Genomic DNA, 26528 nt, shown 5'->3' on the forward strand with positions numbered 1-26528 from the left:
ATTTATACAGAATCTCCTGGAGATCTCCAAGAGAGAGCACCGGCTCCATGACTGGACTGCAGAATGCAGATAATGCCAATGAGCAAGCAGACCCTTGAATACAAATGAGAGGTGTAATAACATGATTGTTCCATAACTCAGTTTGATATATGATAACTAACAAGGGCAGTGAATTAATACTTGGGACCTGATGGGTCTTTATTCTTTCGTGATTAGTGGGATCCAGGGGCCAAAGTAATAAATATATGTGCAAGTTATTTAATGAATTTTGGTATATAGTGTTGTCAAACTGTATACTGATGTATTCTTGTATTCTGTATATAGTCTATACAGTATAATTAGCAATGTATCTCACATTCTGATTCATTGTACATTGGCTTAATTGGATGACTGAATATCTCCCAAGTACTGTATTCTATTTGTATGATCAACAGTTTTCACTAAGCAATATTTTTTACATATGATTACAGATACTGTAATTACAGATATTGTATGTGTATGGGGGGGAACACTTGTTAGTGCACACTCTGTGATCTACAGCCTCTGCCTGATATAGACTGAATAACTTTAAGACCTTCTTTGGTTGCACTGCTCTCTAGAGGTTAACAACAGAACTACATAGGCTAAGCCAAAAGACTGAAGTGAGGAAAACCCATTTGTCACTGAGCAGAGAGGATGAGAGAGCTTCACCCTGCACACCTTTTCCTCAAGACAATAATAAATAACAGTGCGCTAATTGCTATCTGGAGGAAACCCTGGCTCAGCAACTTCCACACACTTAATCAAATCAGAAGTGAACAGGGCTCTGCAAATGAATACATGAATAAAACAAAAGACGCACTGTAATACAAGACATCAGTCATGTCCCTACTGTTTAAAGATAGGTAGCGAAGGTTCGGAAATATTTCTAAGGCAAGCCAAAGAGGTCAGATTTTTGAGTATTTTCACTCATGCCTCGGAGACTCTTGTGATGCAACATGCAATTTTGTTCTGAGTAAATGAGAGAGCCTTGAACAAAGAGAGGATTAGTGTGGGTGCAAGCAGTGTGGTCCAGAGGAACAAAGAGGGCAGAGAGGTTGAAAGATAGAGCATAATCAGCCTGGTGACTGCCCTGCTGCACCCTAGGGAGCAAAGAGCTCTGGAGGACACAGCACTTACAAAGGGAAACTTAAAGGGATAAGGGTGCGTGAGTCACTGTGTGCATGTGTGTGAGAGACAGAGGAGAGGGGAACGGATTGGTACATTGAGGGCAAGGATGCTGGAGGGGAGACTTTAGAGGCGAGAGTGATATCGGGAGAGTACGGCATTTGGGCCATAATAAAAGGGGAGACAACAGTAAAGAAAAGAACTGGCAGACAACAAACAAATTGAGTGACAGAGAAAATGATGATAGTGAGGAAAGTAAGAGAAAAGAGAGACAGCTTGGCCAGAGACTGAGAAGGAGTGCACTACTGCAGAAAAACAATGTCATATGAGCATCAGCTTACAGAGATCGATGGACCAACCAGATACCTACCACCAACCCTACTGCCCTGCCACCTGTCCCGCTATTGGATCACGCTGGATAGGGTGATGTCCCCCGAGGTTCAGGAGGAAAGTACGTGTGTGTGTTTCTGTGTGTGTGGTTTGCGCAACAGCACTTGATGTGACTAAGGCTGATGATGCTCTCCAACAAGTAATCAAGCCAGTGGTGACATGGGGGAATTTATGCCATCTCATTATTTCGCTGCAATCATGCCGTAGAAGTGGGCTATTTCGCAAGGTGTGATTAGAAACTAGCTGCGTCCAAATTCACAGGCTGCTTTGATCAAAGAATATAGAGTATTAAGGTCAAGCTTTGAGGACTGAAGGCTGTGGGCTGAACCTGCGCTCCCTTTCCCAAAAGGGGGAATACAATGTGAAAGAAATGGAAAGTAATGTTGATTTCAGGCAGATCTTGTCAATTCATGAACTCAAAAAAATCAAACCAAAAGTCTGCAGAGAGAGATGTACTTGAGCTAGACCAGTAAATTGTCCGAGTGATAAAAGCTGATTGCAGATACTGTACATCGGTAGTTGTCCGCCAACAGGTAACAAAAAACAAGATTGCCACTTTAGGTTTCAGGTAATTTAGAAACTGTGCCACCGTGACTTAGTTTGTCCACCAGAGAGCACTGACAATTAGATTTCAGATTATCAACCAACAAACCATTTATTTAAATAAATGGATACATTTCATATAAATAGATAAATTGATAAATTTCATGCTCATGAACGTGTGCAATGGAGTTTATGCCTGGTTTGACTTTTTTTTTTTGTTTGTTTGTTTTTTGTAAATCAGTCCACTCCAAGTTTCTGACAAACAGCTGAACATAGTTAAATGGTAAATACTGTTTCAACTAACATTTATGGTTTTGAATAATGTTAACAAGGGCCACCTGAATGCATCTGAGCTGAACATGAATGAATGTGCATGTTCAGCAGTGTCTCTATATCAACATGCATGAAGGTAAATGAAACACACAGCCACTGTCCTCTGTCATTTTTCCTGCCGTAATAAGCCCAGACTAATGTCAGGCCCATGAGAAGGAGAAAAAAGAAAAAAAGAAAATTCAATATGAGCTCTGCCACTGCCTGGGCAGCAGGCCAGCTGATTGTATTGGCTGCCATCAAACAGGCACACAAACTGACACATGTAGTCTTGTGTTGAGGCTGTGAGCTGTGCCCAGCAGGGTTATGCGTGCTAAATGTCATGTAATAAATCTAAGTGTGGGGCTGACACGCAGCCCGTGACATAACAATTGAATTAATAATATTTAACAGTAATTTGTCAGGATGACCTAGTTCCTGCCGTGACACAACTGGGCTACTAGTTGTCAGGGACGGCCTTGATGAGAAAAGTTGCAAAGACTTGCTAAGTTGTCAGAGCAAAAATAAATTAAATACCCCTCTATGCATTGTCAGAAGGTTTCTCCTATCTTGTAAAAGTTTAATTAGTCTAAGCCAACCTCATTAACACTGTGTCAGCATGCTGCCAAAACCAAAACAATTTTAAGGGGCCTTGTGAAAGGAACAACAATTAATACATAGCTTTACAAAATTTTTTCAGACACGATCATGTCGTGCTGGGTTTCCATGGAAACAATACCATCTTAATTCAACCATTCAACCAAAACTGCTACACTACAAACCCAAGCTCGTACTAATGAGCCTATAATTTAACAATAACTCAACCAAGAAAAAATATCAGGCAATAAAAAAGTATACCAACTTATTCAGGCTTATTCAACTTCTACACTTTAAGTAAGTAAACTAGTATAATTGTATAACAGGGATGGAGCATATGTAAATGAGGACCCTTGATTTACTTCTTAAGGATGATCTGAAAACAGGGTATTGTGAGTGTGATACATACAAGCGTCAAGCACTAACCACAATGTTGTTGAGCTGATACACAGTGCCTTCTGCATTTTGGGTTATAGTGTAAAAAATATATATAAACAGTGTAGTAAACACTGAATGTTAGTGCCCCGGACAACATTAAATTAGGACTGAAAAAGTCATCAGCAGTGACAGTCATAGCTAGAGTCATGAATAAAAAGTCTATGCTAGAGCTAAAAGGATGTTACTAAAGCTGTTGCAAAAGATGTTGGAAAAAAGAAAATCATGAGGATAGCATGACACCTGCTGGTGAGTCTGTGCATTGCTGCCTGCCCTCTTACCCCTCTTGTTAAATATCAAATGATACTGAATAAATGTTTTGTGTCATGTCAAACGCATGTTATCACAAATACAGCTCTTCGTGATCCTTGATTGCCGGTGGTGTGTATGTGTGCCCATACCTAGTGATGACTTTTGGGGAGCAGCTGGGATTGCGGCCCATACTCTCCAAAGCAGCACAGTAGGATCCCAGATTTGGCTTCAGACCAGCCTCTTCCAGCAGAATAAACATGCGGCCGATCTGATTTAATACGCCCTACAAACACAGAGGGACGGAAGGGCCATTAAAGTTTGCTTCCAAGTAAACTTTACACCAGTGTTTACTTCAAGGACAAATACTGGCCCAACTTTTTCTGCTGTTTTGATTGGCTAACCACCACAAACATGTGTGACCTCAGTAAACAAACAAAAAATTGCTGCAGTTAAAGGGCTGCAAAATTTTACTGTCACACATAATTTTTCTCTGTCTAAAATGTTTAAAAAGCCCAATTCACATCCTCAAAGGGCTCCGTTTTCAAACACCTGAACTCTGAACTCACCTTTTTGGCCCAAACCCTCATCATGATGTTGTAGATATCTGTGTTCAGATGTTTCCGTCGACTCATTACTCTGTGCTGGCTGAGCATGAAACGGTGTGCCCTCTCAATGTCCCCCGCAAACACGCACGCCTCCAGGTAGCAGCGGATGCTCTGCTTGACTTCCCCACATGCAGCTCCTTCTCTGTCCGCCTGTAGGCGCTCTGGGTTACTAGAGGAGGTCCACTGGTTCACCTGCTCTCTGAGCCTCCTCTCCAACTCTTCTATCTCAGCCAGCTCCTTAGCCCTGTCCTGAGCATCACTATGGGCCTGCTTTTGGCCCCCTTCACTGAGAGGCTGATTTCTAGAACTCTTCCTCTTCTCTTGCGAGACTTTATGTGTTATGGCTGCTACAGCTGCAGCAGCAGTGGAAGTAGCTGTTGAAGAAGCTGCAGCATGACTGTCATCAGATAATTTCATGGATCCTTTGTTTGTCTTAACCAAAGGTATACTCTTTTTAGCTGTGGTAGATATAGTTTTATGTGATGTGCCTGGTAGCATCTGGGAGCTGCTTTTGCTACCTTTAGATGATTTGGCTGTTGGCTTCTCCTTAAGATTTTTCTGAAATTTCTGCTGGAGACGCTGCTGTTTCTTAAGTTTGTTTTTCTTCTCCTGAGTTAATTTTTCCATCCAGCGGCTGGGTTGAGACTTAGGATCTCCTTTAGCAACAGTCTGTCCTGATTTAGGAATGGCAGTTTTCTCCTGAGGCGTGCTTTTGGGACCCCTACCAGAGGAAGCCCCTCTTCCAGAAGAGGGGGCTTTAACAAATTGCACCTTAGCATGTTGGACATCTAGAATGGTGTCAGTTTGGAGTTGCTGCATCCTGGCCTCAAGCACTGAGAGAGAGAAATAACAAAAAGTATCTAATGTGAGTAAACAAAATTACGGACCAGCCTTTTTTTGGAGTAATACACTGAAATACAGACAGCACTACAGGCTACTGAACTCTAATATCTCACAGGCTGGTAGCACAAAAATTTAGGACATATATGAACCAATTAAGGAAGACCAACGTCTGCATAAATCAATGTGTACTGCACAATTCTCAAACAATTATAGTGACATGAGGCTCTTCAGGACCTATCAGTATCCCAGCAATGTCCCAACACGAGTCTTGGTTGGACAAAACAGCAAACAGAAGCGGTTTGGGCTGGCAGCATATAAAAAAAAAATTTCACAGAATTCTTAACACGCCAGTATTTCATATATAACATTGCAATCATTTTTGGCATGCTATTTAATGCATTGTGGTATCAGGAGTTAGAAATGTGGCAGTATGACAACCTGCCATCTACAGCAACATACCGTCTAACAGCTGAGACTGTTCCAGTAAACGTTTCTTTGCATCTTCTGTTTTTGGGATTACAAATGAAACATTTCTTCTTTGAAGCTGGAGAGAGGTCCCTGAAAAAAAACAAAACAAAAGCAAATGTATACCATTAGAACTGAATAACATGCAGCATACATTTGACAGTGTTTAAAAGCTTAGGCTTGGCTTTTGACTTTTACTACATGTATGTACCATGAATAGACTATGATAGTAATGTTGACTGTTAACAACAGCAACATAGTATTCCGCTTATTTCTTGCAGTTAAGAAACAATGACCTTTTACATTACATCAATTTTGCCATCTTTTATCAACTAGGCTCTGGAGGGGCATTTGGGAGATCGGGTTATTGCTAAAGGACGAGGAGGAGCTGGGGATTGAACCGCCAACCTTTTAGTTGACCTGCTCCACAAGCTCAGCTTTAGTCACCATAGAGTCTGACCTACAATAACGCGGTTACAGTTAAGTGTGTCGTCAAGTATAGTCAAGTAATGTTAAGTTAATACGGGGAACAATTTCAAATTAAAGGACCGGTCTGAGACGTTCACTTGCATCCTGTAAAAATAAACACACATTAAATGTCAAGTTCATGTCCAACAACAAAATATCCCCCCACTAGACACAATTATAAATCACTTTACCAACCTCAGTACCAACATGAGCTAGCCTAGCGTGCTCGTCCAACACTATAAGAACTCTTCCGTAAACCCTGGGTTAAATTAGCACGTAAGTGGGACAAAGCTGTCCATCGCTCTGCAGCCACTCATGTTTGTGGTGCCTGGTCTGGGACAGAGTATCCTTCGGCTCACCTGATATCCGTCTGACCGGGCCGTTTCTTATCGACATACACTGCTGACACCAGTCCGCAAAAGACACGCGAACAGCACCCTTTTCAAATAAAGCGCGACGATTCAGACATTTGGCGAAGGCACAGACTCGAAGGAATGACATGTTGACATGTAATAACCGCGTTACTTCTTAACACTAGGCAGCCATCTTAAATGAGACCAAGCTAATCGCGAGGAGAGGTAATCGTTCTTTAGGGCATGGTTAGAAGATTGCAGATAAATCGAGTGACACTTTTAGGTTTTTGTCTCTCCTGTACTCCCTGCAAATGTGATTTTTACTGGATTCATTACATAATTAGAGATGTTTAAAGAACTAGCAGTAATTATACAACAAGTCTTAGTTAATACCCATATTATTTTAGATTTATTAAAAATATTTTCAGTTTTTCCGATATATTATTGGCAGAACAACACTTATTAATGCTCAATATCTCTACACAGACATTTTTCTTTTCCTTTCTATCTTTCCGGTGACTAAAGTGAAATATTCATACATATCACAGAAGTTTTAAACTGAAAATGAATCATGTTTGGCCTACAGGTGGCAGTCTCACCACAGTCAACCAAGTTGGACTGGAGGTCAAACAGGAGGCCAAGGTGAAAATGAGAGTTTTATAATTATATAAGTTTTGTATCGTATTTTGAAATTTGTGTTCACATTTATGCCATTTTACAACCTATACATCCATATGATTCTCTGAGAGTTCAAATGTTTGCTCAACTTCAAAGTTTACACTTTTTAAAGACTGTGGTTTAATTTAGAAAAGAAATGTTATCCCAATATTGAATATTAAGTGGGCAGAGTTGTACTAATTTTGCATAAAGACCCTCCAAACTATAATAATGTAAATAATGTAAATGTAAATTTAAATTCACTGTTTTTTTTTAGTCTTTTTAAGCATTGAAACTGTCACCTTAACATTTTAGACAGGTGTGTGCATGCCATCTCAGAACTTGTACAACATTCCCAGTTATTGTAGAAGTGGAAAAAACACTGCATACGAGGTTACATTTGTAATGTAATCTGAAGCTGGTTGTATACACATGCGACCTGCTCTCCAGCTGACTTGACCACAGCACTTGTTACAGCCTGCGGAAAATTATCATTTTCTTTTTCCAGTCGACTTTTGAAGTTCAAACATCCTACAGTTTGAATCAAGTGTGACTCAGCTCCAAATTGTTAGTAAAACTGAATTGATCTCATTCACATCCTGGTTACTTTCTGACCCCCAACAGTGTCAGCCTCCCCTTGTCATGCATCCATAAAGCATTCTTAAACACTTTAGCAGCCCTTTGTGTCTCGGCATGTTGGAGGTTAACACAAGCACTACTTGACAGAAAGAGAGAGAGAGAAAGAAGGGGGGGCAGAGAGGGAAATGAGGTCCAGGCAGTACATCTTTTCTCAGTGGAGGCAGTGGCTGAGAGCACAGCGGTGGGTGTCTGCTGCTGAGCTGTAGGTGAGGATCAGGAGGTGTTTGTTGCCACGGTTCACGAGCAGGGCCCCTTGACAGCCTCGTTTGATGTGGTTGGCCCCTGTCGGCGGCTGGCTCTTTGCGCTGGTGTGACAGTCATTGCCGGGTGAGTGACTGTCAATGCCTCGGCCGACAAAAGAGGAGAAGACAGGCATTCATGGGGCCTGATAATGGCCAGGCCAGGACAAGGCTGCCATTCTCATACACTTTGATCATGTGGATTCTTTTTGCACACCTTTGTAGGGGCTCCCTATTTGTTTAACAGATGGAGAGAGGGCTGTTTTTTAAACTGCTTCACCTGGCCAGGGAAACTTCTCTGTGAGATGCTTGTGCTGGTAAATGCCTTTGGCATGTGTTTGTGTGTGTGTGTCTGCACCACTTACATGGAATTAGTGACCTGTCCCGTGTGGAAAAAAGCTGTTTCTCAAGGAACTTCCCCAGGAGCCTCCACATATGTGACATCTGAGACAACAAAGAAGTCATATTTGGAGCTGAATTTGGAAACCTTATTAAACATATTTGTCAAAATCACACTTTTGGGCTCAAGCTGAGACACGCAGTACATTAGGACTTTGTACAGTCTACTGTAAACCTCCAGAGCACTGATACAATCATTAATTATGAAATATTACTCATCGCATCACACACTTTACATCCATTACTGTCCATTACAGATGGATCAGAATGATGTAGAATGATGGCTTATGCACAGGCCTTGGATGGACTGCTGTGACTCACACAGCTCTGACTAGGTTTCCCCACACATGCATTTTAAGATGGATTCAATTACTGAGTCAGTTAAAATGTCAAAAGACGTGTCATGCTACTATTTACAAGTACATCTTAATAGAATAATTTGAGAGAAACATGAACACTTCAGACTTTAATGATGTTGGGTCAACCTCATCTTTCAGACAAAGCTACTGTAGCTAAGACAGCAACTCCTCGTTTTCATTAGGAGAGTGGAGAAATGCAGAGTCAGCAAAGATTTTAAAAGTGTTTTTTTCCATCCCCACTGCCGCCATCCTGTCCTATGCGTGTTCTCTGTTATGTGTGTCTGATAAATCAGATTAGCAGAGCACGGATGTTTAATCACTCCTGACAAGTTTTATTTTTTTCATCAAACACTATCAGTCAGTTGGATCTCTGCTTGTTATCCTGTGAAGAACTGGGAGGCCGAATCTCTGAACTCTTCACGGCATCAGATAGACAACCCACTTATCATATTGCCACTGACAATAGACAATGGTTACAAAGCAGGATATGCAAAGGGCCACATCCTCAATGGAGTTGAGCTGTGGAGGTCTGGTCAGTTCCTTTAAACAGGTCCGGATGTTTGTCAGCCAGTCACAGCAGACAGCTCAAAGGTGTCAGGCACACCAATATTGGGTCTGAACCAACAACACAGGCAGCGTTGGACACACCAAATGGATAAATTGCATGATAACTGAAATTATAATAATTTCCTGCCTGTAAATAATATATGTGAGATAATTTCCTCATGTGAGTGTTGTAACTCTTTGCACCTCAGCATCTACAGTCAACCTTTCGTAGATTGTCGTGTATCTGGAAACAGTTTTACCTAAAACAAGGAAAACAAATACCCTCCCAGCACTGAGTTGCAAATTGGCAGAATGTCAGTACACTTAAAAGCACTAGGTCAAGGGTGAGTAGCTAAAACACAACTACAAGAGCAAGAGAGAGAAAGAGAGAGACATGGACTCAGCAGGCAGGCTAAACAATTAATAATAGGGAGCTATTACTGAGGGATTGTCAGTGCTAGGAGGGAGGTCGGGTTTCAGACCCTTTTGAAGACTTTGATGGTACAAAACAGGCCTCATTATAGAGATATTATCTCTATTCATACACTTACAGAGCCGCTTGGATCCCTGCTGGGAAAGATTAGGTTCCTCCACTTGAGAACATCCTCCTTGGGTGCCTGGCTCACAGAGCGGTGTTCTCAGCTCAGAGCACACCCACACAGCAATGCTCAACTCTACTCAACTCAACTCAGCGCTTTGCTCAGCGTATGAAAACCCCAGCCAAACCATGGCCAGCTATACTTGAGGAGGTAGATGCAGACCCAAAATAGTCCATCTATGGCATACAGGTATCAGACATGTTGTAGCAGTGACAGACTATACTAAATTGCAGCTTGCCAGATCAACTATCTTCTTAGCCAATCAAAGAATGGCAATGTGGGTCCACCACGTTGGTCCAGACTGAAATAGCTCTACAACTATTAGATTAATTAATATGATATTTTAAACAGACAGTCGTGTTCCCCAGAGGATGAGTAAAATATTTCAACATTAATTGGATGGATTGCAATAAAATTCAGTACAAAGATTCATGTTCCTCTCACAGTGGATTGTCATAACTTGTTGATTTCCAAACCTTTCCTCTAGCACCAGTCCTTTGGTTCAAGACCAAATATCGGCAGAAATAATGACATTCACATCAGATGTAATTGGTGTAGCACTAATTGGCAAATGTTGATGACAAACCAAAGTAAGATGTGTTAGCATTTAACTGAACATTTATTAAATTCTCAGAGTGTTACAACCTCGAAGTCATCTAAATTACTGTAGTTTCCAACATCAAAGATGCAGACTGTAAAACAGCAAGGCATTGCACATTAAGACTTTTAACAAAGAAATACATTATGCTTGTATCTGCTCTGGCAGTGAGCTCAGAGCCCAAACGTTTGCTTCCACCACACCACAAAGCAATCTGCTAGCACATCTGATGTTCACAAGAGGCCTGAGCTTTGCTGTTGACCTCAGAGGCCACTCTGATTTTTGAGGAGTTCTACAGTACATAGAATGATTGTACGATTTTAATTACGAGGAATTTCAGCAAAGGAACTTCCTGGGGCCTCTTTTGCTCTCTCACTTTCTCTTTCTTTGTTTTGTTGTGTTTGTTTACGTGTGTGTGTCTTTGTAAGGAGACATCACTTCAACAGAAAAAGCTCAGGAGAAGAGTGACCAATATATAATTTTATTTCGTAGACGAGAAATAGAACCCCATACACTAGTGAGTAGATAAGGCGGTGTTGGACCCTATTTATAATATTTTATATATTATAATATATAACATGTATATGTAAGCTATTTTGGAGCAGCACAAACTTTATGTAAACTTTTTCTACTATAAAAGATTTTGTAACTCTGCTCTGAACATTATCTACATCAAACTGGAAAAATAAATGGTAAGGGGGTTGGAGGGTTTATAATTCACATATGGAGTCTGTTGGGACTATTAGCCGGAAGTATCATCTGATTAGCAAGCATGCGCAACAAAACAATCTGCCTCAATCAGTAAAGATAATGGAAGGGAGCAGCACTTTGCATTGAAGGTTTTGGTTTTTTTTTTTGGTGTGAGCCTCTCCAAATGTGTTTCTTCTTCAGAACAAATATTATGTCTCAGTAACTAAATTATTAGTTTGCCAAGAATTCAAAAGTTTGCAATGATGATGCAGCTTCATAGATGTCATAATTTTTTGTGAGTAAATTCTCATGAAAAGCAATTTACAGCTTTAATAATCATAAAACAAAGGTAGCTTTATCTAAACACCTTATATTAGTTAATGAATATCATTACCTAATATAATGCAGATAGAGAGGGAACAATAAATCAAATGCCGAGCCCAGCCCTGACACAGATTCTCTCTCTATTCCTTTTATTTTTTTTCCAGTTTGACTTGTGGAGAGAAAAGATGAGTTAAGAAATGGAACAAGGATAAAACTAGAGGAAGTTAAGTGACAAGGCATCTTGGTTTAATTCAGGGTGAAAGACTGGGATTTTTCAAAGGGCCCATATGCATTTTTGCTGAAAGTTGCTTTGATGATGTTACACCAATGAGCAGGGTAAGGTTTAAATGGTGGATGGGAGGACAGCAAGTTTCTGGGGGCAGTTAACAAGCAAAAGAGAGTTAAGTGACTGTCACCCTGTCTGAACATAAACTCCTCAAACACACTCCCAGTTTTGGAGAAGTGTGGCCTGAAGGTTGTAACCATAAGTGAAACAGGGAGTCTTTTTAAAAGGAGGTAATTGTCCACACTAACTGGACAGCCTCACTTGAGAACCTCTGCATCTTCTCTGGCTTTCTTTCACATTTACAATCTCCCATTTTTTTAATCTCTCCTTTTATTTTTTTGTTGAGCAATAGTTTAGGAATAGGAAACATTTGCCATTATGGGAAACATGTTTTTCCTTGCAGATAGTTCAGGCCATGCAGCTGTGAGAGTGCTATCAATCCTTTCATTTAACTTACAGCAAGGAAGTAAATAAACATATATCACAAAATTTACCTTAAAGTTTTTGTCCTGTCACATAGTATAAAGCATGTTTTTGTTCTTCTTCTCCTTTATTTTGTTTAATTGCATGACATGAATAGTCATCACTACTAGTTGGACTGTTTGGGCTGAGCATAAATGCCTTGTCCTAATCAGGTTCATTACACAGCTTGTAAAAAACAGACAAGAGTGTGGGAAGTCACAAAAAAAGGTGTTCTTCATTTCCGTCCTGCTCCCCCAGATTTAATGGCAAAGATCAGAGAGGGTGTTTCATTGAAATATTAACACAGGTGATCAGAAAGTCTCTCAGGCTTCATCTGGACTAACTCCACCGACACTCCTGCAACCTGCTCTGTGTTTCCGACTGCTTGATGATACAAACCAGCAGCTGTAAAAAAAAAAAAAAAAAAAAAAAGAAAAGAAAAGAAAAAAGAAAAAAAAAGAAAAAAGAAAAGAAAGGAAAGGCTTCCTTAATTTGCCCCATGTGGCCAAAGAGAAGAAAAGAGTGAAGGTGTCAAAAAACGGTCTCCTAGCTGGGTCACTGGACAGTAATGGAGCTGATTTGACTGAGTTACAAAATGCTTCACCGTTCACATCAAGGGGGAGACAGCAGAGGTCATGGGATAGGAAGGGGATGTAAGTCTTTCCAGGTGTCTGTGGCCATGAAAAGAGGATAATAAAACCCTCAGGTGAAAAGCAAATGACTTGTTTCTCACAGAATAAACTTTTCTGAGAGAGAATAGGAATGGAATGGTGTTTGTTGCGGGCCTTCTCATTTGTTTGAAATGGTTATGAATGAGTTTGGTGGCCCCACCCCCCACCCCCCCAACCCTCTCCTTTCAACCCCCTAGATGCTGGCCCTGCCCAGAATAAAATGCAGGACAACTCAGCCGGTGCCTCCACAGAAGGGAGGACTCACTGACTGACACACACAGCAGAGCGTGAGGCCATTAGCTTACTGCTTCACTGCCCCGTGCTAGCTGACACACACTCGCTGACTGCCACTCACTCTGACACATACAGACACACTCTCTCTGCCTCTCTCTTTCTGTCACACACACCGGCTCTCCCTCCCATACTCACTCACTTACTCACTCCCTCTCTTTCTCTCTCCCTCTCTCAGTATCACACACTTACACACACACACACACATGCATAGAGTCAGTCACCAACCCTCATTCAAATCCCTCTCAGGCACGGGCCAGCAGCTCAGACGGGCACCTTGTTCCTATCCAGCTGGAAAGAGCAGGGCATCGCGAGGTGCATGCACACATACTTAAACACACACACATTGATACACACTCATACAAACAAAAAATACTCATACACACACTGGCACATCCTCATACATCCCAGGACTTTATCTGTGGACCGGGAAAGAAGAAGGAGGAGGACAAACTAAGAGACAAGGAGCAAGATTAAAGAGGAACTTTTGAAGGCGGATTCCTTAAATTATAACACTTCATGAAAGGACCGGACGAACAGAATCGAAAACAAGACTGAAGATGATAACTGGAGAAACACGTTTGTTGCTGTAGGGAGGCCTGCTGTCAGTCCAGAGTGGAGACTGGTCATTAGTGACATCCTGAGGATCTGCTGTGAGTGCCATTTCCCTCCCTTCTCTCTTCAGGACTCCCACCCTCTTGTCATCCCTCCACTGGGACATCTCCTGATCATCAGCATGCCTACAGCTTGCACAAGGTGCACCTTGGGAGTCTGACCCACCATGTGCAGATGGACGCCGACCGTAGCTCATCTCTGTCCTGAACCTGCCCTTGGCACCACCACTGCTGCAGCCTCCGCCGGGCGACTTCTCCCTCTGCCTAGTGCAGCCTCCCTTTGCCTGGCATGCTTCACCCTGCTCCTGGCCACCGCTGGCACTGCCTCAGGGGCCTGTCCTCCCAGGGTAGGGCATGAACCCCTTCAGGTGCTTGCAAGTGGCATCAACTGTTCATGGACATTGGAAAGGCACACTCGCAGTTACAATCACCTAGAGGGCGATGTCCGACTACGGCGACTTTACTCTGCCAACAAGTTCTTCCTGTGCATTGACAAAACTGGCAAGGTGGACGGCACTCGGCGGAAAAATTACGCAGACAGTAAGTAGCTGGTACAGCCAGAGTGCACCTTCTTCTGTGTGTCAAATGCGTATTGAGTCTAAGAGAGCAGACAGGATGCCCTGTGGTGCTCTCACTTTTATTGCTATGGCTGGACTTTCTTATCTGTTCACTTTTATAGCAGTTCATGGGGATATTCTCAGGTTATATCACTGCTGAGCTATTTGTGTTGTGTTTAGAGCATGAGAGACGCGTTGCTAGGTAAGCAGGGAATACACTAGTGTGAATTTAGGCTCCTCATGGGACAGCCTTCACTGAGTTTACAAGAAAGCTGACTTGAGGAAAGACATTGAGCATCAGTTGGCGATGCAAGCTGGGCTTGGGGAAAAAAAAGCTTGAGTTTCACTGGGGATTAACTTGTCAAAACTGTGATGAAAGTCCATCAATTGTAAGTAGCAGATGTAAACGGAAACACATTCTTCCAACAAATGCAAACACGGATTCATGTGTACTGTTCACAGTCTGATTAGTTTTAAGTAATGAGACTGCAGTTTAAAGTCAGATTTAAACTATTCTGTGTATGTGCTTATTTGTGCATGTCCATGCATGTGTGCATGGGTAGTAACTTTAAAGCAGTGAGTTGGCCTCTTTAAAGCCACCTTAATTAGCATTCGGCCTTCCTTTACTGAGGACACTTTGCTGACAACCATTTGCCATTGCATTTTTCTGGCAATCGTGTACACAGCTGTAAGTCCCTCTTTCGAATCTGCCAACAGTGTGGCTCTCTCGTGTATCTCACATCGTGCCTCTTAGCACCTGCTCAGACAGGACAACACTTTCCAACATGTCAAATACTGTGTTCAGTATGCAGCAGAGCAGTTCCAGATTGGTTATTCTATTGCTAAGCCTGCAGTCTATAAGCAATCTGTGGTCCAGGGACACCTGAGACGAGGTTATTCACGGAGCAGCAGTGCCTCTTCGGTGTGTCCATCAATGGGTGTCTTTTAGATGCTTGACCAGGTCAGATGAGCCGACTCTGGTCATGATCTGACCTCCCTCTCCATTAGTCACTGACTGACTGACTGGGTAGCCCTTAGAGACATTTATACCTTTGACGGTAATATTTATGTATTTGGTCGTTAGTTTGTTTTTTTTTTTTTATACAAGTGGGTGAGTCACATTTTTCCATACAGCTATTGGGGGCAGGAGCAGCTGCTGCGGCAAGGCCAGTAAGTCTGTTTATAAGCTCCAAGCTGCAGACTGGATGCCATTTGTTAACCTGTCAGGATTACTCACCTGGCAGAATCTTTTAAAACCACACACACTGGTAGGAATTCAAGTTAAGATGAATTATTACTGTGTTAAACTTGGTCCCGTGGGCTCATTCATGTTGAGACATTATTCTCTCATATTAGTCGTAATATATGTCAGCTACCATAATAAAATATTACTCAAAATCCCTACTCACACTTTGCTTGAATTTGACAGTTCAGAAGTCGTGTTGGAAGACTGGTAGCAATTTGGCAACATGAGGGAGTTTTAAATTGAAAAATGTGTTCGAAGACTTTGGAAAGCAACAAAATTGATGTCTGGGCATTGTGAGAATCATGCCTTTTCTTGCCACATTCACATCATTTATGCTTAGGTGGTTGCAGTAGCTCCTTATGAAAAACTGTAGTCCCCTTAAATGTAATGTCCTCATACACTTTAGCCATCATCCTCTCATTTCCTTTGGTGGAAAGAACGATACTTTCTGTGCTCACACAGAGCGAGGGTGTGTACCTGCACCCTGAAGTGAGCACTGTGCCAAACCAGTGGTCATGTAGGCTTTGCCTTAAATTTAACAAAATGGACCTTGTGGTCAGTCTGTGGTTGTGCCTCACAATGGGACAGATCTAGCGTAAGGCCATTTTGAGGTCTTGCTTAATTTCTGTGCGAGGCTGCCGTTACTTCCATCACATAAGAACATTGGAGGTTTCCAATCAGACTTAAAGCCTCCTGACCCAGACAATTTCTTGATACTGATATGGTGGCCATGCTATAGATTAGAGTGGCAGGACAAGCAGGACGTTTTACATATTTAATGACAAGAGCGGTGACACAGATACTTGACTGCAACATCTTACACAGGAAAGAGGATGGTTATCTCTTTGAGATTCTATCAATACTCTTTAAATATCTTTTTCTATCCGATGTAAAATTAGTTTAAAATAGCGTAATGTCAATATGCAGACATGTACTTGAATGGTTGGAGTGCTTGCAAAAACACAGACATACCCACAGAGACAGACACAAAATATCGGAGGCAGAATACTGTTTTAAATAGAACTGCCCATCACAGTTTGACAAACTGTAGATCGGCTCAAGACTGTCCTCAGCCTGAATGCAGCACCACAAACCATGCCCAGCAGTCTGGCCGACCCCTCCTCTGTCCTCTGTGTTGCCCTTACACTCTTGTCGACACAGCTATATTGCCCCGACAGCTCTGCCTGCTACACCCAGGCCCCGGCCCTCACCTCCACCCCACTCAGTTTTTCCAGCCCCAACTCCCAGCTCCCTCTCAGGTGCAAAAACAGTTGGAATTAGTCAACAGGCTCTCTGCTAATTGAGGTTGGAAAATATTGTATCAATCCCAGTGGAGCAGGGGCATGGAACAGCTGAGGGAAGAGGCAAGAGGGAGAAAGACTGACTTAGAGGGATGGAGGGTTTAAAGGATGAGAGAGCTGGACAGAGTTGAAGGGAGACAGAGAAAATGCACAACATACCTGGCATCAAAGTGCATTTTTGTTTATCAGTCTTGCATTTCAGTTCATGAAGAATTCTCCGTTAGTATGACATGAAACAATATTGCACAGGAGTCATTAAAGTGTCCTGCCAGATGTTATTAAAGGACAAATAACAGATTAAATTCTCTTTTTTTTTGTGGAATAATGAAACTCAAAACTCTCAGTTGCAACAGAGAGGATGGGCTGAACGTATATCAGTTACATCTCCAAAGAGCTCTGAGAAAAATGCCCTTCCTGTTTCAGGTATCTGTTCCTGAAGTTTGTTATCAGAATCAAGCATGGTGTACTTTTATCAGACATTTGCTGTAAAGCATTTGCTAATCAAACTAGAAAGATAGAAATCAGACAAGATAAATGACCCAACTATATCTGACATCTGTGAAACCGCACGCTCTAAATATAGATCCACTTGTAATTAAGAACCACTTGATCAGCAAAGTTACAAAAAAATAACTTGTTGATCTGGTCACAAGAAGAGACAAAGTGCAGGAGTTTGAGGGACCGAAGAGGAGGGCCTGAACATGTTTTGTTTTTTTTACCTATGGCAAAGCACAAAATGATTGAGAGGAAAAATCCAACCAAATGTTTACAAAAGCTCCAGAGGCAGGTATGCATCATATCCTGTCCTGGGTCATCGGTCATAGCCTGCTAATTAGACATTGCTATAGCACAACAGCTGTGCGGGCACACCCAGCAACCTTTTCATGATCAATTGCAACGGCAACTCATACAACTGAGCAGAGTAGTGTGGAATAGGGAGTAGAATACAAAAAAGAAGCCAAACTGAATTAATACATGCAGGGTTGCTGTAATTTCATGGCTTTAATTAGAAGCATGTTTTCTATTTATTAAACTCTTTCTAATTTGTTTAGCAAATTCTGTTTTTTTTATGTTTCTTTTTTTCATCTCATTTTAAAGGATGAACTGTTAAAATTTTGGGTGTGTGTGGCTGAAGGCATCAAACACTTGTGCAGTCTCCAGGTAGTGACAGCCCATTCACCCTTAGGAAATAAGGTCACCTCACCACCCCACTATAATCGCAGAAGTCACTGCAGCCGGAGCAGCTCCATTCTGTCTCTACAGCCGTGCAGCCCTCTCAGCCAGGGTGTGTTGTGTTTACCAAATTTCCCTTGGTGTGCAACATGTTGCTGTTTGATGTGAGAGTTTTCCGAGTTCATGAGTGTATTTGACTTGGACGAGACCCATGGGAAGAAAATCTTCCACCCCACTGAAATATGTTGTGGAAATTATTCAAACTTGTTGGAGACAGGGGAAACTGTCACTCACTAAGGAGAGACTGAGTTGAATATGAAAATGGGAAAAGACAGGACGAATGCTGCAGACAGATGACTAAATCCACCTAAAAGGTTTGACCAGTGTGACAGCATAGGCAGTGGTGAAAATGAAGAAATGAAATGAGCACACACAGTGGTAACATTAATTTTATTTTTTTTTGTAATTTTGTTTTATTTTTAAAATATTTTTTATTTATGGGTTGATTGTTTAATCTGTACCTTAGTCACATATGTAGAGGTGGTTCTGTTGTTGTAAACAAAACTAAACAATAAATACCGAGACTGGGTTGCACCAGCTAGTCATAAATCCATTACCATTTGTGAGTAAAGTCCTTCCTAAGTCCTTAGTAAGTGCTATCTAGTTATAAATGAATGATTTACTAAATTCTGTGGCACCATTAAAAAGAAATGAATGTCTTAGCTTATAAAGGAATTAGAAACATTTAAATCAGTAGCTAGGACACGTTTGTAGGGCTGTCTGATAAAATTAATTAACAGTACTAACAAGAACTGACTTTAGCATCACATACTGTTACATGACTTCCAAAAATAACAGTTTTAATAATAAATTTTAGGCTTTTAAATGATATGTTAACCTTAATTGCCAATTTTTTGTAAACTCATGTAATATTGCGTTTCAGTTATGCTTTAAGTTTAGAAAGAGGGTGGCTAAGCAAACCATTTAACCTAAAGTTATTTAGCCTTCTGTAATGTGAGGTATATTGTGTAATTTTTGTGAAAAAAGAAAAGTGAAATTAAACAGCCTATTGATCAAGTGTCAGGTCAGATATGCTGTCGACCATATTAAGGTTTACCTTTTGACTCTTCGCTTTAAACAGCTCATGTATCAGCTATGTCGGGTAGTTAGGTACTCAACAGTTGCACCTGACATTTACTGGGTGAAAATATTTAATAACAAGAAATCTTTACTTAAGAACTAACTTGCGTGGTGTAACCCTTATTAATTTAGCTTTGAATAAATCTCCACTTGGTTAACAACAGCATTATATGGCTATAAGCCACGGAGTAGTAGCATCTAAATATAAAAACTGTTCAACTAGTGTGCGAGTACTGGCTCCATGTCAGGCAAACATGGTAATGATATTGCTGAGATGAAAACACTATAGAAATATGAGCTCTAGAAGGGCTGCATGGGAAACAGATAGTTAAAGTATGCACAGTTAGAATACACAGTATGCTGGACATGTCAGACTATAAAAAGCAACTTCATGAGGTACTACACAGCGACATGGAGGAGTTTCCCTTTGAAAAAGGCTTTTACATCAAACTGTGGGGTTTGCATGATACCTACGTTCTGTCAGAGGTAAACCTGCATGACAAGCAAAGGCACAGATGATTTATTATGTAGCTTTCTAATACACATAAATAACTAGCAACACAACCTGCTCATTTATTATTTGGGTACGTTAGATATTTGTAAAGTATTTTCCAGCTCTTGTCAAGTAACCACTCTTACCATGCTAAAACAGAGGATACTTATTGAGACATTATTTTCATTATAGCCCTAATAAAATATTGCATACACAGCACTACTGAAGTGCAAATTAACTCCTTATTCTTCATCATCAGCTCAAGTGCTATCAAGGCAGCAATTTATGAACAATGACATTCACATAACGAGGTGACAGACATTACAAAATGTCTGTTCTGCTCTGTCCACCATTTTAAAGGTGTAAGAAAGTCTACTCTGTCCTGGCCTTTCTACATCCTCACCATGACTCACCATTAATTTTGGTAGAGCTCAGACAGGGATGTGTGACTGGATCAACAGCACCGGGGCTGGAGGGGCTAAAGAGGGAAGCACCTGGCCGAAGGAAGTGCTTTGGTGTTTTGAATTGGGAGAATACACATGTTAATGAGGCTAGGAGAAGGGCTGGGGCGTGCTCTGCTCAGTATTGAGGTGGAAATTAAAGGCTAGAGGAGTGCTGGAGCGTTTCCCGTTGCTCATTAGGCATTATGTAAGGTTTCCTCTGGGTCGTCTCAACTGAGAGGGTATTCGTGGACATTTTGGATGCCAACAGGAGGGTAAAATCCCACGAATCATGCATTTATTATCCCCGCCAATAAGGACAGTGCATGGCCTCAGCCTGTGGGAGACAAATGAAAATCGACCCTTTGCCAGCTGTTCCTGGTACTGAGAGGCTGATCGCTAAATAAAACACCACTGGCACACGCATGCATGGTGAACATTTATGCTAAATCTCTCACATAAATGCACACACTATCACTGTCCTGGGAACATTGCAGGACAAGAGTGTCAGTGTCACCCTAATTAGCCGGGCATCCCTGGTTTCTGCCACCAGGGTTTGATGTCATGAATGGGCTCTAGAAATGTAGCAATTAGTAGCTAACAACCTTTAGCAGTCTGGCTGCAGCTCCTCTCTGGGATTTACTGGGTTCATCAGCAGGTTTATAGAGTCTGACTTTGGCTCCAGCAGCTAGTTCCTTTATAACATCCCACAGTTTTGGACATCCTGTGGGTGTGAAGTGAACACAAAGGACAAGACTTCACAGTGCCAGTAACCAGCTACTTGGACCTCAAAGCCATTGATCAAAGATGTTTGAACTGATGTTCTAAAAGAACAGAGAATAGAGAAAAAGCAGAGAACGAAAATGAATACCAGGTTGAAATATATCAGTTTTGAATTTCTTGGAAGAAACAGTGTTAACATGAAAAATGATTACGGAGTGTAATACAGCAAGGCTGAGGTTTGACTCTTTAAATATTGTTTGGGCCAGAAAAAATAACCATTATACTTGCTTCTATTTTCCATCTTTTTCCCATGAGCAGACTATCTGTTGCCATCCAAAAGCTACTCCCTCAATGATTTAGGTGCTTTATACACCATTGTAATGAGCCACAAATAATTACAGTAGGGGAAAGCAATATTGAACAGGGTCACAGCCAAACTGTAAATTTTTAAAATGGGAGTGAAGAGTTTGGCCTTTTCCTCAGTGAGAACACATTAGTGCTGTTATTACTGTGAGTGCTTTTTTTGTGAGAGGTGTAAAATAAGTATTAATTAGATCAGTTGGGAACAGTCAGCCAGCTAGTCTTACTCATGCAGCACCACATGTTTGAAATCATTTGCCAAAGGAAATACTCACCAAGGAGCAGCCGCCACTCACATCTCAGACCCTCCGCATGCACATGCATACACACACACATGCACTGACATAATCAGCTCATTGAGTCAGGGGAGACAGGTCTTGCCTCAACCTTAGATAGACCAAGACAGATTAATGGTTTTGTTTTGACCCTTCCAATAAAGCCTCTCACCTCCCTACTCGAACTGAGCCAGACATCATGTCTTGGAAGGAGTTTAACCACTGGCTCGGGAATAAAGAAGCTGAAAGAGAACCCCTGCTGTAGAAGGGGAAAAAAGAAACAACTTGGCATCCTTAAATACGGCTACGGCTCACTGGCTACAGCAACAGGAGTTTAAAGGTGTTCAAGTTTAACCTAAAATCACAAGGAGCCTGGGACTAGGAAGCAATAATAGCAGGAATGCAATGCACCTGTTGCCCGCAAGACAGATATCCCTCCCTGTAGGGTTTGGTCCAGATCATAAAGGAAGCAATAAGAGGCAGTAAAATCAGGCGCCTCAGTCTTTCTCACAGGTGACATTCAGGTAAATCTGGGGCTCTCCACCCTTTTTTCCTGTGAAGTTATAAGCCACAAGAGCACATGGGAGATCCCTGGACTTTCAGTAGACTTTAATCCCTCCCTCTCACTCAGCCACAAACACCTTCCACACACAACAGAGCAACCACAACCTGCACGTCAGTCCGCATGGCTAAATATTGACTTGCTGTTGGGCAATCGAGTCATAAAAATCTAGTTTACAGCTCCTGGCCATGTGTATTAGACTGGAAATCTGTTAAATCATGACACATCTGTGGGTAAATCGTGCTGCATCATGCTGAGGATCATCACTGGAAATTACATATTTATTACAGCAAACAAAATGCTGTGCACTGGCAAGCCTGAGATAAGCCAACATTCCTCATGATGTAAACAGTGTGCCATGTATGTCTCTGCTCCTATTTCTATGTGAGTTGAGATGATGTCAAGCAATACAGCCAAGCTAGCAGCTGAATTAAGATGTACTGCTCTATCTAAAGAAAACCACACAGGCAGATAAATATTGGACACTTAAATTTTGACCTGATGATGGCGCTAGGTGAAAGGTCAGAGTATCATCAAAGACCATGAATTGAGTGGTGATCTAGTCAACAATTCTTAAGATATTTCATACTGAACCACAAATGTCAACCTCATGGTGGCGCAGAAGAAAAGTTAGAGGTTCACCAAAGTCATTAGAATTCATCCTACGTGTACCATGAATCGCTGTACCAAATTTCATAGTTGCTGAAATGTTTCAGTCTGGACCCAAATAGTGATCTAACCAACTAACACTGTCGTCCCTAGTGCAATGGAAAAGTTTACCAGACAGCATGAGACTGTGATAGTGCTCAAATGATTACAAGTGAAATTAATCCAGACACAATGTGGCAAGCAAACTGAGGAGGTGGTGAGTTCAAGTGACGAGTGACTCTGATTGTTTTTTCATACAGCTGAGAGCAGAATATGAGAACCTGAAGTTCAAATTGTTAATCATCATCATCATCATCATCATCACCATCACACAGCAGTTTTTATTGTTACCATCTATGACTCTGAGGTACAGCAAAGTCTTGAATTTCAGACTTAAAGCCCCAAGCTGATGAGGAATACGCACATGGTCTACATCCCAGCTGCAGTTCATAGAGCAGAGTTCAGATTTGAATGTGGGCGCTGCACATCTTAGCAAATGGGTCAAAACAATGGAAATGCACACCATATGGACAACAGTGTGGAAACAGGGTGCACCTAGCTCAGACTGGAACTTAAACTGAAAAATTAAAAAAAAAAAAGGAGAGCATTTTGGATTTAGATGATATTTGACATAAAACAAAAAAAAAAAAAACAAAAAAACAAAAAAAAAAAAAAAATCAGTAGAATTTCCATTCGAACAACCTCTGTGCTCCAGTTCTTGCTGCCTGTGCCTTGAAGACTGAAGCAGAGAAGTCACTATCTGGACTGAATAACTTGCAAATGCGTTTCCTGAAAGTAGAAGTAGGATAATTAATGCAAATGTAGGAGGCTAAAAACAGCGACTCCAGTGCAGGTCCACGCATACCAACAGGTTGAGACTATATACAAGGTCTTCTCTGAACTGCATTATACACACACACACACCCGTACCTGCTTTTTATCTCTGAGGCCATTTCGCTAAACGAACACGAGCAGGATGTGAGTATCGTGTCGGGGCTCTTTGAATGTGTGTGTACATTTAGAATGCATGTGCCTGTGTTTATACTTGTGCCACTGCGGGAGCATGAAGTGGACCCTAAACTGAAAAAGATGTGCGTTTCCGTTCCCTAATGGCTAATATGAACCAGACCTTACCTTGCACTCAGTTCAGACGCATTCATGTGTGTGTGTTTACACGCACGCCAACATGTGCAAGCCTGTGTGCACATGGGTGTTTTTTCCCCGTCTGGAAGGCCATGCTCCTCATTAGAACACAGAGGGTGGCAGAGAGGATTGCAGTGATATAGCTGAGACAGTTCAGTCCACATCATTCATCAGGCCACTCCTGTATGGACACAAGATCTTTGCCTAGATAGTAGCTGCCTTTTTGCTGAACGACTATTACACATTTCACCTTAGCCAATTTTGTTACTCAGAGAATAAGAATGTGGATGCAACGCATCTTAGCATTCATATATGACATTCACCCTACATGTGCTGTGACACTTTTGCAGCTTTTTTTTTTTTTTGAATGACTCAGGAAGGAAAAGTTGCAGTTGTCATACTAGAAGTTTTCCTGCTGCTTACAGCCTGCTGTCATTCATAACCAAGCAGGCAGAGAAAATATTCAAATGCATGCGAAGGACTGGGTTTTTTTCACTTTTTTGGAAACTGCTTTAATGTGAAACTCCTGGCACTCTTTCTATACCCATCTCTCTCTCACTCTCTTTTTTTTTGGTTGTCCACCCCTCTCTATCTATTACCATCTCTCTCCCTCCTGCTGTCTCCATTTCCCCCTCTCCTCCCCTGCAGTGGATAGGATTGGGGTCAGGGCCCTTTGACCAGTGGACCAAGTGACAGCTCTGACATGGCCCTGATTTCACTCCTGGGCCTTCTGTCACCTCCCTGTATGCCCATCTCATTTTAATAATGTAAATATGGGGCAAGCTCAGGCCACAGAGACTATTCTGTGTCCTGGTGCTCATTCACTGGAACCTTGCTGCACACCTGAGCCACACATGTACACTCTTACACCTGGCAGTAGTTTCCAAAATAAATGAAATGTGTGTTTTAATACAACTACACACAATAACAGTCAAATCTATTTTTCTAATGGTGCCCACAAAAGGTTAAGGAGCTGACACAACTGGCAAAGTACTGGAATTTAGTGTAACAGTCAAAATCAGTGCAGCAGAGAACGAGATGTCCTGAGTTTGGGTCAAGCTGCAAATACACCATTGCCCATAAAGTTGGAATAAAATATATTTTACCTGTTCTCATGAAATGATTGTGGCAATGTGATTTATTCTTGATAGATAAAGTGCATATCTTCTAAAAACTTTATGGATCAGTCTCTTCCAATGTGATTGCTCATGTGTATAAATAGGAATAAAAAGAGCAATGTGTCTGAAAACAAAAATTATTCCAACTTTATGGGCAACAGTGTAGATAGGATCCTACATTTCCCACAATGCAACTGGATATTGTCTTTCATAAGATATGACCTGCCTGCTAAATGCCCACCTCTTTCAGGCGTCTGCTTTGGTTCACATGTGGCAACTCTTCAATAACTGGGTTAAGAGTTTTCTACTGAGAGCCCAGTGAAGATGAAGTTAGGAAACTGTAAACGAGGCCTTTGTGTTCTCCTGATAATATTTCCACTCCAGGTGGTGGAATCTGGTCTGGATAGCCAAACCAAACCAGCCACAGATGCAACACACCAGCTTACTGCAATTTAGTGGCACGGGGGAATGACCTCAGTCTACTGTGGATCCCGCCATCCCGGCCACCCCTCCCAGGGCAGTAAAGTGCAGGAAACTGCAGAAGCTGTGAGTCACAAAGCTCTCAGCGGGCAGATCTGCTCGTAACTATCTGTGAAGCCTTTGATAGCTTGCCGTTCGCTCGTTACGGATGTGATGCATGATTTGGAGGCAGTTTGCCCTCCCCGTTCTCCCTCCTTGATTAAAGAAAAGGCCTCTTGGTCGGTAAGATTGCGGCCCCTCAGTACCACACAGGCACAGACGACCAGGCAGGGTGCACGCTGCCTTCGTTAACCTTTTTCACCTCTGCTATCCCTCAGCCTCACTACGGCAACCCCCCACCCCACCACTCGCCCACTCTCTCAGATTGTCCTCTAGTGTTACCTTTGCCCCCATCATGCTTGTAAAATTTGGGGTTTGATCAGTGGAGGGTCATTGCCTTCTGATTCAGCATCCTGGAGGTCCTTAATGAACTGATTGATGTCCCATTACATACAATCACAGCTTAGCATGTCCAAGTAAGTTTGTGTTCAGTGGTAAAACTACCATGGAGTGCACGCTGACAGGACATGCGGGTACACTAATTACTGTTTGATGGGGAGCGTGTGTGTGTGGTAGAAGAGATTTCAGCAGTGTTCCACTCTTTGACCTGTTACTGTTGTGAGTCAAACTGAGATTTTCTCTGAGATTTGTCTGTGTCTTTCACAAAACATTTCTCATTTCAGTCACATTTAGTGCCCGTTGGCATGATTCTTGCAGTTTCATTGGCTATATAAGCTGTGTGTTTGAACATTAAAATTGTTCAAACACACACACACACACACACACACACACACAAACACACACACACAGCTGCCTCCCCACACACATGCACAGACGTATCCAGATGTGGGTGGTGATTCTGGAGCATTGGGTCAGTCTGTCTGGGGATAAATCAGACAGGCTAATCTGTCCTGTGAGGGGATGGAGGGTAATTGGTCACATTTGACCCCCCGGCCTTCTGGACTGTGGGAACGCAGGCTTTATCTACCAGCGGTAATTGGCTAATGAAACACTTCCGCATCTCCTCTGCTAGATTGTCATCCACTAGTT

General features: G+C 41.9%; 2 protein-coding genes across 5 annotated transcripts in view; one reads left to right on the plus strand and one right to left on the minus strand.

Moving 5' to 3' along the window:
• The window catches only part of polrmt (polymerase (RNA) mitochondrial (DNA directed)), a 121433-nt gene that overhangs the window by 39159 nt on the left and 55746 nt on the right, over nucleotides 1-26528 (minus strand). For 2 of the 4 annotated variants that reach the window (XR_005894195.1, XM_041040272.1), the window contains exons 1-4: nucleotides 6413-6586; nucleotides 5580-5678; nucleotides 4239-5110; nucleotides 3822-3955 (exon numbers count right to left, since the gene is read on the minus strand). Coding sequence is in view for 3 of the 4 variants with exons in the window: in XM_041040272.1 (XP_040896206.1) it covers nucleotides 3822-3955; nucleotides 4239-5110; nucleotides 5580-5678; nucleotides 6413-6554 (1247 nt within the window). In the remaining variant the exon portion in view is untranslated. Of the gene's footprint in view, nucleotides 1-3821; nucleotides 3956-4238; nucleotides 5111-5579; nucleotides 5679-6412; nucleotides 6587-8306; nucleotides 8386-20735; nucleotides 20811-26528 lie in introns of those variants that run through there. The other 2 variants (XM_041040273.1, XM_041040274.1) reach the window with 2 other exon arrangements.
• The window catches only part of fgf22 (fibroblast growth factor 22), a 28063-nt gene continuing 14984 nt past the window's right edge, over nucleotides 13450-26528 (plus strand). The window contains exon 1 of the mRNA XM_041040284.1: nucleotides 13450-14320. Coding sequence (XP_040896218.1) covers nucleotides 13948-14320 — 373 coding nt within the window. The 5' untranslated portion in view covers nucleotides 13450-13947. The remainder of the gene's footprint in view (nucleotides 14321-26528) is intronic.

This window comes from Toxotes jaculatrix, chromosome 6, assembly GCF_017976425.1.
Source record: "Toxotes jaculatrix isolate fToxJac2 chromosome 6, fToxJac2.pri, whole genome shotgun sequence".
Taxonomy (NCBI): Eukaryota; Metazoa; Chordata; class Actinopteri; family Toxotidae; genus Toxotes; species Toxotes jaculatrix.